Below are 12008 nucleotides of genomic sequence, written 5' to 3' on the forward strand. Positions count from 1 at the left end.
CCCACTGACACCCGGGGCGGACCGCCCCCACCGCCCCCCCCCCCTTGGTACGCCACTGGGAGGAAATATTCACCATTGTGCTCTGCCTTACATGAGAAGACATTTCGGTTCATGCTTTTGATATCCCACTACACTTAAGATCTTTGTGAGAGGACAATGGAAATCCTTTGACTTTTGGGAGGCAGCAAGAGACACTGTCCACTAGCTAACAGAGCGAGAGGACACCCCACCTTAATATTGGAATTCAATAAATATTTCACCTTTTCCCTTTTGCTATATTATTAATATTCAATCGTTGTCAGGTTGAAATCACCCACTCACTAATAAGTGTGTGTATAAATTTTATTTAGCAATATTCATTCTGTTATCTTGTGGCATATCAAGTGGGGGGTTTTCTCCTAAAATCTGGATAGGGGTGTGGGGGAGAGACGCAGGATCCCCAGTGTCAATACTGATGTTCCTGTCAACCACTATTCAGTGGTGGAAATTCTGGGGGTAGTTCTGGTAGGGAAGATAGGGTGGAGGGAGGGGGGGTTGGTGGGGCGTGTTGAGGGGGAGGGGAGAGGGGGTACTGTGTTGGACAGATAGTGAGTAGGATGTGGGTAATTTGAGATGGGGAGTGGGGATTTGGTAGGGCTGGTCTGGCTTCAGATTTTCTGGTACTGTGCAGGATGAGGATATCAATTTTTGTATTGTATTTCCCCACTACGCTCTGCTACACTGCTTTCATATACGTGGGCAGTCACTAGTGAGAGACCCCACTGTGAAGGCTGGCATGCGGGTCCCCTTCTTTTATCTTACTCCTCTACAAAGAAATCTCTTGTAAAGCAGCTGTTATGCTAGTGACCACTTGTAGGATAGGAACCTGGAATGTGGGGGGTATAACTTCCCCTATTAAGAGGGTAAAAATTCTAGCAGCTCTCAGTCGTCACAAGATAGAAATAGCATGTCTCCAAAAAACTAGACTTACAGACGCTGAGCATCAAAAGCTCCAGAGACAGTGGGTAGGAGAGGTGCTTTATGCCTCTTCTAGCAACAGATTGGGGGTGGGGTGGGGAGTGGCCATCCTCTTTAGAAAGAACTCTTTCATGATGTGCAGGGGAGATAATTATGTATAAAGTTGTGAATACAGGGCGGTGAATTTCACCTCATAGTAGTATATGGCCCCACGCCCTTTGATAAGTCCTATCCAATGTTGCTTAGGCGTCTCCATACATATTTGGATGTGCCCATGATTGAAGTTGGGGATATGAATTATTCAGTTCTGCCATAGATAGTACCTCTGTAGCTCGGATCTCAAGTCATGATCATGAGAGCAAGGGAGCACTTTATTCGTTTGCGACTGCCCTGCTGCTCTAATAGGACTGGCCATAGCATCTGATGCTGTCATAGAGGCTGGTATGTACTATGTCTTCCACAGCTTAGGGGGGTGGGAGAGAGTCAGTGACCACTGTAGATGTAAAGGGGGGGGGGTCATGACTTAATCCCTCAAGTGCCATCTGGTCATTTAGGACACCTTTTTGTGACTTAGTTGTGACTGAAACAGGTCTTTCTCTCCGGAAATGGCGATCGCCATTACGGTATAATGTAAGCCACATTGAGCCTGCAAACTGGTGGGAAAATGTGGGATACAAATGCAACAAATAAATAAATAAAATAAATAGACAAACATGTCTAACTTTTAGCCCTAAACATTTTGCTTTGTTCCATTATGGCAGAAAAATGTCGAAGAGTCCCAGTCATTCTAGAATGTTCAAGACGGACAGAACTGCACATACCACTACAGAGGTGGTGCACAGGTCACAATATATATTTTTTTTGTAGTTTGGAATGATTGCTGTTCTCTTGAATAATTGTCTCTCCTAATAGTATAATGAGAGTTCCTTTCTGATTGTAAGCCTCATAGACCTGTATGTCAGTCAAGGCAGCATAAAAAATCTAAATAAAACATAAACCATAATTTATTATAGCTGACAGGATACTTAAATACTCCAGTATGCAGACATTTTGGGGTCTAGATATCAGCCCACACTGAAGCCAGCACTTAGGAGGAATTCTATAAAGAGCTGCCTAATTTTAAGGAGCATGTACATAAATGCCAGGATTCTAATTATTTACTCAGGCATGTGAGCACAGATGCGTATAAATAAGCAGTTTCTGGCTAAGCAGTATTCTGAAAGAATGCACCTAGATGTGATAGCAGGTACTTGGCAGTTGGGCAAAGCATGGGTAGGGCACATAATTACATAAACATAATATCAAATCTTATTATTTACATGAGGTCTTTTGCAATCTAGGTGTAAAAATTTAGACCATCTCTACAGGTGGTGTAAGGGTTTGCACCTTAAATAGAAATTCCCTCCACATGGCATTAAAGTAAAACTTATAGTAAAATTTCATTACATACATTTTCTATATATATAAAAAGATGAGATTGATAGTGTTCAAACTTCTTTATAGACAATATTTAAATTACCTCTAGAAAGAAGAAGTTCTATAGTAAATATTGCACAAGCAATTTTCATGAGTTTTCGCGTGCATATTTTTTTCCCCTTTGGATTATTTTTCTCTTTCAGCAATTTTAGGCTAAAGATGTGATGTGACTTGCAGTGTTTTAGCACCCTTTTGCTGAGTCCTTAATAAAAATTTTCAATAAAGATTAAAAAAAAAAAAAAAAACTTGCCATAACTTGTCTGAATAGAAAAATTTAAGATGTTCTTTTGATGTGTTTACCCTCTTCCATTACTGAGTGATAGCTATCTATTTCTTTGCTATTTGTGTGTGTGTGTGTGTTTTGAAATAATAGCTGGGCTTCTCAATTTTTCAGTGCATACATCTATTCTTGACAAATGATATAGGTGTAAAATGTTATCATGCTGGAAGAAACCCACAAAACTGAAATTTAATGTGATGCACTGGGTTCAGCAGTTATTACCTGAGGCTGGCTGATATATTCACATAATAATTATTTTTATCATCATTGAAATCAATATTATTATACCAGCAAAAGTGTGCATTTTATGAAAAGGAATAGAAAGCATACCTTTTCAGGGGAATCGTTGCATACAGATACCTACTGTAAGCCTCAAGCATGGAAGCATGGGTGTGTAGAAGGATTACATTGTAAACCACCAGGGCAATCAGCATTATCATCATTTTCAATTCATAGTTTATCCGTAGGAAAACAGAGCAGGAAACAAATCCCAGAATGCAGCTGTATATAAAATACTGACCCAGAAACAGAACAAATAAGGAATCATTTAGGATACTGGTTAAAACACAGCAATCCAAACTTTTAAAAAATTACTTTTCTGTATTAAAAAAAAAAGAAAAGAAAAAAACCATCATTCAGGAGCTAGATCAATTTTTGAAAGTGTTAGGACTTTCCATAGGATGCACTACAATTTGATAGCCTGTTAACTTCATTATATTTACAAGATATTTATCACAAGTGAAAGACATGAGGATTGTTTTCAGTTTCTAATATTTATTTTACTAATATTTTTTTATTCATAGTATTTGTTATTCTGCCTTTCCCAAATTATATCAGAGCGGTTTATAAGATATAAAAAGAAATGTTCACAAACTTTACGAGATAAAACAAACAAAATGGAAAACAGTAGGAGGGGATGAATAGCACAACAATTCCACCAATTATATTAAAAAAATAAAACATTCTGTGACATATTAGGAACATCCTTTACACAATCAGTCTAACATCCTTAACATACTTGCTCAAATTTCTTTTCGGCTACAATAGTAGATCATATATTAAAAAGTTGTCTAAAAAGCCACATCTTTTTAAACCAACTTTAATCTTCTTAAAAGACCCTTCCTTCTTTAAATCCAGGGGAAGTGTTGGTGCCACACAGCTAAATGCAATTTAGAAATTTCCTTGAGAGGATCTCAACACAGAAGAAGGTTTTATTTTATTTATTTGTTACATTTGTATCCCACATTTTCCCTCATATTTGTAGGCCCAATGTGGCTTACATAATACCGGAGAAGCGTTTGCAGACTCCGGTGAAGTCTTCATGCTCAAATGTACAGCGCTGGAATAGAACTGGACTGTTTGTAGAAGAGCTTAGTTTCACCAGAGATAGGTCATCAGATAAATCAGATTTATTTCTTTGACTAGGGAGAGTGCTAATTGCTAGATATGGTTTATTTGTTAAATTGTATAGCGCTGCGTAACCCTAGTAGCACTCTAGAAATGTTAAGTAGTAGTAGTAGTAGTATATAGTTTATTTGGATTTTAGTAAGGCTGTTATCATGGTTTTACATAGGAGACATAAATAAAATGAGCATGGGCTCTAGGATGACCAACTGGGTAAAATGCTGGTTGAGTGGGAAGTGACAGAGTGTAGTGGTAAATGAAGCTCACTCAGAGGAAAGGGATATTACCAGTGGTATGCCACTGAAATTGGTTCTTGATCTAGTACCTTTGAACATTTTCTGTGAGTGAGATTGTGGAAGGCTTGCCTTTTTGTGGAACATACCAAAATATGCAACATAGTAGATACCCTGGAAGGTGTAGAAAATACAAAGGAGGGATCTAATGAAGCTTGAGTTTAAAAGTGTGGCAGCTAAGGCTTCATGCTAAAAACTGCAGGTTAATAATATGATACTTCATTATTGGGCTAATACATTTTTGACTGTTTTTGGAGGCCAAAACATCCTTCCTCATGTCAGGACAGTATGAGCAACTCCATGTTCTTGGCATATTTTGAGAAGAATATGGTATGCTGATTGATCATGTTAGAGCTGAGATTAAACAAGTTTATGAAGGTTAAATGAAAAGTAATGCCTCTGTTTCCATAATTTATCAATTGATGTGCTATACGTATTCACTTGTTCTTTGAAATCTATTCCTTCATCTCAGTTGGCAAGAAGTGTCTATGTGAAGAGTCTGCTTTGCTGAAATGGAAGCATTGGTGTGATTTAAGCACTGTGTCATGATGGAATTTCTGGTTGTTGAAAGAACCTCTCCAATTGAAATTAAAGCATGACATGCAGGTTGTTTATGGTGATGACTGTACTGATGTGAGTACTGTGCATTGCTGGACCCAAAAATGTACAGACTATGAACTGGGAAGGGCTGATTTGTGTGATCATAAACAAAGTGGACGACTTCTGACAGCAATGGACGAGTCTCGCCCATTGACGTGTTTGTGAAAATGTGCAGAACGTGACATCTTACATAAAACCAGGGCAGTTCTTGTATGTGTCTAGTAAAATTGGTGTCTGAAAAGTGGAATAAATATATATTATCTCACTAAATACTGCCACAGTACACACACAAATCCAGAAGAGTGCGAAAGGGTGTCAAATATGCAGAAACCAGGTCCATATAGGCAAACACAAACATGCATTATTTAGTGGCCGCATGGCCTCCCAGCTGTGGAAACTGGCTGTGTAGGGGCAATACACGTGCAGTGCTAGGTGTACAATGTTATCCATACAGTGTCATCCACCAGTCTCCGGTAGGAACTGTAAACGTCGAGATCCACACAGCACAAAAATAGTGGCCAGAGCCATATACATGTGAGCCAGGTCCCACAATATATACAATGCCCATTACTGGGACCTAAAACATGCACATGCAAAATGGAGGCCTGGAGGGCGTGCAATTTCTCAGAGAAGGAAAGTGATCTCTTGTCATTCCATATGCTATAGAATGAAGCATGCCTTTTTAGTGAGGGCAGGTGGCAGATCTTCCAAGCATCAACAAGAAGGGTCTGGCAAGGTTAGGACCCACATTGCTAACAAGCCTCCACAACCATCACTATACCCTGCAAAGCCACAAAGCTAGCAAGATGTTAACAATCACACTGCATATATGCAGCACAATGCAGTTGCCATGTGCACTGATACACCTATTGCCACCACAATACCATGCACACCTGACAATGGCATCTACTTGGAACAGCTCTGGCTGGCCTGCTCACAATGTACAGGTCATCTGTTACATTCCCATCATCCCCCCCAAACCCCAATAACTACAGTGTTATGACAGCACATGACAGTTTTTTTTTTTTTTTGGGGGGGGGGGGTGTCTCACGCATTGCTTGAAACATCAACCTAAACCCAGTGCTTTTTTTGTGCCAGTACGCAACGGTACGGCGTACCAGCACCTTTTTTTTTTGCTCCCCCCGCCCCGTGACGGACGCAGTGCCAGCCCCCATTTCCGGCCGCTGCTGCTTCTCCTGTTGAGCAGCAGCGGCCGCTACACAAAGAAAAAGATTTTTAAAAAACTTCAAACCTGGCTGAAACGCGGCACCCCAGCACTGTAGACAGCCATTAGGCATTGGCTGTTGCCCCGCAGCCGCTCCTCCTCTTGCCTCTACGTCACTGCGCTCCTCCAGGGTCTTCCTCCAGAGGCAGTGACATAGAAGCAAGAGGAGCGGCTACGGGGCAACAGCCAATGCCTAATGGCTGTCTACAGTGCCGGGGTGCCGCGTTTCAGCCAGGTTTCAATTTTTTTAAAAAAATCTTCTTTTTCTTTGTGTAGCAGCCGCTGCTGCTCAACAGGAGAAGCAGCAGCGGCCGGAAATAGGGGCTGGTGCCGCGTGTGTCGCGACTTCGCGCCGTTCGCGGGAAACTTGGCAGGGAGAGGGAAACCAACAGAGGGAAGGATTGGGGAGAGAGAGAAAGAGGGAAACCAACAGAGGGAAGGATTGGGGAGAGAGAGAAAGAGGGAAAACAACAGAGGGAAGGATTGGGGAGAGAGAGAGAGAAAGAGGGAAAACAACAGAGGGAAGGATTGGGGAGAGAGAGAGGGAAAACAACAGAGGGAAGGATTGGGGAGAGAGAGAGGGAAAACAACAGAGGGAAGGATTGGGGAGAGAGAGAAAGAGGGAAAACAACAGAGGGAAGGATTGGGGAGAGAGAGAGAAAGAGGGAAAACAACAGAGGGAAGGATTGGGGAGAGAGAGAGGGAAAACAACAGAGGGAAGGATTGGGGAGAGAGAGAGAGAGAGGGAAAACAACAGAGGGAAGGATTGGGGAGAGAGAGAAAGAGGGAAAACAACAGAGGGAAGGATTGGGGAGAGAGAGAAAGAGGGAAAACAACAGAGGGAAGGATTGGGGAGAGAGAGAAAGAGGGAAAACAACAGAGGGAAGGATTGGGGAGAGAGAGGGAAAACAGATGGAAGGATGGGGAGAGAGAGGGAAAAACAGATGGAAGGATGGGGAGAGAGAGGGAAAAACAGATGGAAGGATTGGGGAGAGAGGGGAAAAACAGATGGAAGGATTAGGGAGAGAGGGGAAAACAGATGGAAGGATGGGGAGAGAGAGAAAGAGGGAAAACAACAGAGGGAAGGATTGGGGAGAGAGAGAAAGAGGGAAAACAACAGAGGGAAGGATTGGGGAGAGAGAGGGAAAAACAGATGGAAGGATGGGGAGAGAGAGGGAAAAACAGATGGAAGGATGGGGAGAGAGAGGGAAAAACAGATGGAAGGATTGGGGAGAGGGGAAAAACAGATGGAAGGATTGGGGAGAGGGGGAAAAACAGATGGAAGGATGGGGAAAGAGAGAGGGAAAACAGATGGAAGGATGGAGAGAGAGGGGGAAAAACAGATGGAAGGATGGGGAGAGAGAGAGAGGGAAAACGGAAGGATAGGGAGAGAAATAGGGAAGACGCTGGATGGAAGAATGCAGAAAGAAATAGGGGAGACACTGGAAGGATGGGGAGAGAAAGCAGAGCTGCTGGATGGAAAAGGGGAATAGAGAAAGACTGGAGAATAAGAGGAAGGGGCATGGGGAGAACAAGGGTGAGGAAAAGATGAAAAGCCACAGGTAGATGAAGGAAATTAAAGAATGGATAGAAAGAATGAATTAAATCTGGACAGAGAGAGAGCCTGAAAAATATTGAAGAAAGCAAAGAAAAAGGAAACAAAAAATGACAAATGGCACAGAAGAGTTAAGCGAAAACAAAGGAAAGGAGAATCACAGACTGGGACCAATATGGAAAGAAAAACAGTCACCAGACAACAAAGGTAGAAAAAAATCATTTTATTTTCATTTTAGTGTTTGTAATATGTCCAATTTGAGAATTTGCATTGGCTGTCTTATTTTGCACTGGGTATACTACTACTACTACTACTTAGCAAATCACGTTATTTTTTTCTCCTATAGTACTGTAATATTTTCAATGATGTCTGTTTATATGCGCCATGGCTGGTATAGGGGGTGTGGTTAATGTGGGTGTGGCTATCATAGGGGTGGAGCCATATGTGGTGACCCCGCCCATAATGAGTACCGGCACCTTTTTTTCTACAAAAAAAGCACTGCCTAAACCCCTCATATACCACCACAAGTGTCACTCATAGGCAGCATGCCCCTGCAGCAGGATGCATCATCCCATAATGCACACAGCCCTGGCCCAATTAGCATCTACTAACCCCATGGAACTGGAGGATACAACATCAGTTGGTCTGGCCCCTGTACAGGAAGATCATGAAACCGTTGCTACGGGATGTATTGCACAGCTTACACTACATTAAAAAGTTTATATTCTGTGATTGCTTGGTTCGTAGCAGATCACAATCTATTACTAGGCATCCCTAGAAAAATTACAAGAACTTCCATACAAACTCTAAAAATACACAATTATCCAAAAATAATATAACCCAAATGAGCAGTCAATGTTTGTCCAACAAAAACTTATTGAATAAATACGTCTTCAATATTTTTCTGAACATTATATAATCACTGATTGATCTTATAGCTTGAGGTACTGCATTCCAAATGAAATGTGCTTGATAGGCTAGAGATGATAACTGTTTAAAATGCTTTAACACTTGGAAATTGTAAAATACATAGCTTATGCAATGAATAGGCTTTTGAAGTATGAGCAAGTTGAAAATATGGCATAAAATATTGCAGAACATTCCCATATAAAACCTTGTGAATCAATGTAGCTAATCTGAACTGTATTCGGGTTACAATTGGCAGCCAATGACATTCACAAAAAAGAGAAGTTACATTCTCAAATTTTGATACTGCGTAATTCAAACAAACTACAGTTTGCAGTTTTTTCAAGTGAGGGGCGGTACAGTCCAAATAAGCTACATTTCAATAATCTAACCTTGCTAAAATCAGTACTTGCACTAAAGGACAAAAACTAGAGGGCTCAAACCATTTCCTAATATGCTCTAATTTCTGCAATATTAAAAAGGAATTTCTAATCAGTAAGTTGACTTGATTTTCCTTGGTAAACACACTATTCACCTGGATACCCAGAATTTGAACAGATGTCTCAAGATTATAATTTATGTTATCAATGACAAATTTATAATTTGTCAATGATTCTATAGATGACCCTATCCACAGGAATTTTGTTTGATCTTTATTAAGTTTCAGTTTAGTTTATGGGAACCAACCCAACTCTCTCAATTGACAGTTTTATCCCTGAAAAATCAGAAGCATCAGTTGATGGTAAAGGAAGAACAACCAAAATGCCATCTCTAACTTATTTAACTCAGCTACTAAAGACTGCAACAGAAAACTAAACAAAATTGGGGAGAGTGGAGGTCCCTGTGGGACACACAATCTGCTCTCCAATTATCTGAAAGCATACTTTAACCCTATAAATTCTTTCGGTCAGAAACCCCTCAAGCCAGTCAAACACAGGACCTATAATTCCGATGTCATTTAAAATATGAATCAAAACCCCGTGATCCACAAGGTTAAATGCATGTGCCAAATCAAATTGGATCAAAATAGCTTTGTGTCTGTGACTCAGTAAAGATTTAGCATATTTTATCAGTGAGCCTGCAACTATCTGTGCTAAATCCCTTTCTAAATCCAGATTGAATAGGATGTAAAATATCAAATTTCTCCAAATAATTTGTCAAGTGTGATGAAACCCAACCTTCCATAATCTTAACTAACAGTGGGATTGATGCCACTGGTCTATAGTTAGTAATTTCAAGAGAATTTAAAGATTTGTTATTCATAATTGGGGTCAATACCATATTACCCAGAAAAGATGGAAAATTACCAGAGCAAAATAATTAATTTAGGGGTCCTTTTACTAAGGTGTGCTGAAAATGGCTTGCGCTAGTGTAGGCGCAGGTTTAGGGCGTGCGCCGATCCATTTTTCAGTGCGCCTGTAAAAAAAGGCCTTTTTAAAATTTTTGCTGAAAATGGACATAGTAACATAGTAAATGACGGCAGAAAAAGACCTGCATGGTCCATTCAGTCTGCCCAACAAGATAAACTCATATGTGCTACTTTTTGTGTATACCCTACTTTGATTTGTACCTGTCCTCTTCAGTGCACAGACCGTATAAGTCTGCCCAGCACTATCCCTGCCTTCCAACCACCAGCCCCGCCTCCCACCACCGGCTCTGGCACAGACCGTATAAGTCTGCCCAGCACTATCCCCGCCTCCCGCCACCGGCTCTGCCACCCAATCTCGGCTAAGCTCCTTAGGATCCATTCCTTCTGAATAGGATTCCTTTATGTTTATCCCATGCGTGTTTGAATTCTGTTACCGTTTTCATTTCCACCACCTCCCGTGGGAGGGCATTCCAAGCATCCACTACTCTCTCCGTGAAAAAATACTTCCTGACATTTTTCTTGAGTCTGCCCCCCTTCAATCTCATTTCATGTCCTCTCATTCTACCGCCTTCGCACCTCCGGAAAAGGTTCATTTGCGGATTAATACTTTTCAAATATTTGAACGTCTGTATCATATCACCTCTGTTTCTCCTTTCTTCCACAGTATACATGTTCAGGTCATCAAGTCTCTCCTCATACGTCTTGTAATGCAAATCCCTTACCATTTTCGTAGCTTTTCTTTGCACCGCTTCAATTCTTTTTTACATCCTTCACAAGGTACGGCCTCCAAAACTGAACACAATACTCTAGGTGGGGCCTCACCAACGACTTATACAGGGGCATCAACACCTCCTTTCTTCTGCTGGTCACACCTCTCTCTATACAGCCTAACAACCTTCTAGCTATGGCCACCGCCTTGTCACACTGTTTCGTCGCCTTCAGATCCTCAGATACTATCACCCCAAGATCCCTCTCCCCGTCCGTACCTATCAGATTCTCCCCGCCTAACACATACATCTCCCGAGGATTTCTATACCCTAAGTGCATCATTTTGCATTTCTTCGCATTGAATTTTAATTGCCAAACCTTAGACCATTCTTCTAGCTTCCTCAGATCCTTTTTCATGTTTTCCACTCCCTCCCGGGTGTCCACTCTGTTACAGATCTTAGTATCATCTGGAAATAGGCAAACTTTACCTTCTAACCCTTCGGCAATGTCACTCACAAATATATTGAACAGAATCGGTCCCAGCACCGATCCCTGAGGCACACCACTACTCACCTTTCCCTCCTCTGAGCGAATTCCATTCACCACCACCCTTTGGCTTCTGTCCGTCAACCAGTTCCTAATCCAGTTCACCACTTCGGGTCCTATCTTCAGCCCATCCAGTTTATTTGGACGTGCGGCAAAATCAAAATTGCCGCATGTCCATTTTGGGTCTCATATCTTACCGACAGCCATTGACCTAGTGGTAATGACCTAAGCGCATCAAATGTCTCTTGGCGCACGTCCAATACGCGCGTCCGAAAATAACATTTTTTTGCAGATGCAAGTATCAGACACGCGCCAAAAAAGAAATTACTGCAAGAGCCACATGGTAGCCGGGCGGTAACTCCATTTTGGCACGCATTGAACGCATGTAGATGCTTACACGGCTTAGTAAAAGGGCCCCTTAACTAATCAGTCAAGGCTTCTATAAAAAAAAAAATCAGGACTATTTTTCATCAGATAAAAAGAAAAAATATCCAGAAAAACTGAGAAGTAGCATATTTTTCAATAATAATCTAAACTCATCCTTTGTGACCAATTCAAAATGAGACCAAATCATATCAGTTGGAACTGCTGCCATTAAAATGACAGTTAAACTCCCAGAAACAGTTGTAGTATACACAGCTCTCCTGAGATTTTCAACCTTAAGACTAAAAAGCTGCCAATTCTTTTGA

At 41.3% G+C, this 12008-nt stretch overlaps 1 protein-coding gene across 1 annotated transcript in view; it reads right to left on the reverse strand.

Moving 5' to 3' along the window:
* ADCY2 (adenylate cyclase 2) overlaps nucleotides 1-12008 on the reverse strand; it is an 812163-nt gene that overhangs the window by 78412 nt on the left and 721743 nt on the right. The window contains exon 18 of the mRNA XM_030205406.1: nucleotides 3044-3228. Within this exon, the coding sequence (XP_030061266.1) occupies nucleotides 3044-3228 (185 nt within the window). The remainder of the gene's footprint in view (nucleotides 1-3043; nucleotides 3229-12008) is intronic.

Source organism: Microcaecilia unicolor, chromosome 1, assembly GCF_901765095.1.
Source record: "Microcaecilia unicolor chromosome 1, aMicUni1.1, whole genome shotgun sequence".
Classification (NCBI taxonomy): domain Eukaryota; kingdom Metazoa; phylum Chordata; class Amphibia; order Gymnophiona; family Siphonopidae; genus Microcaecilia; species Microcaecilia unicolor.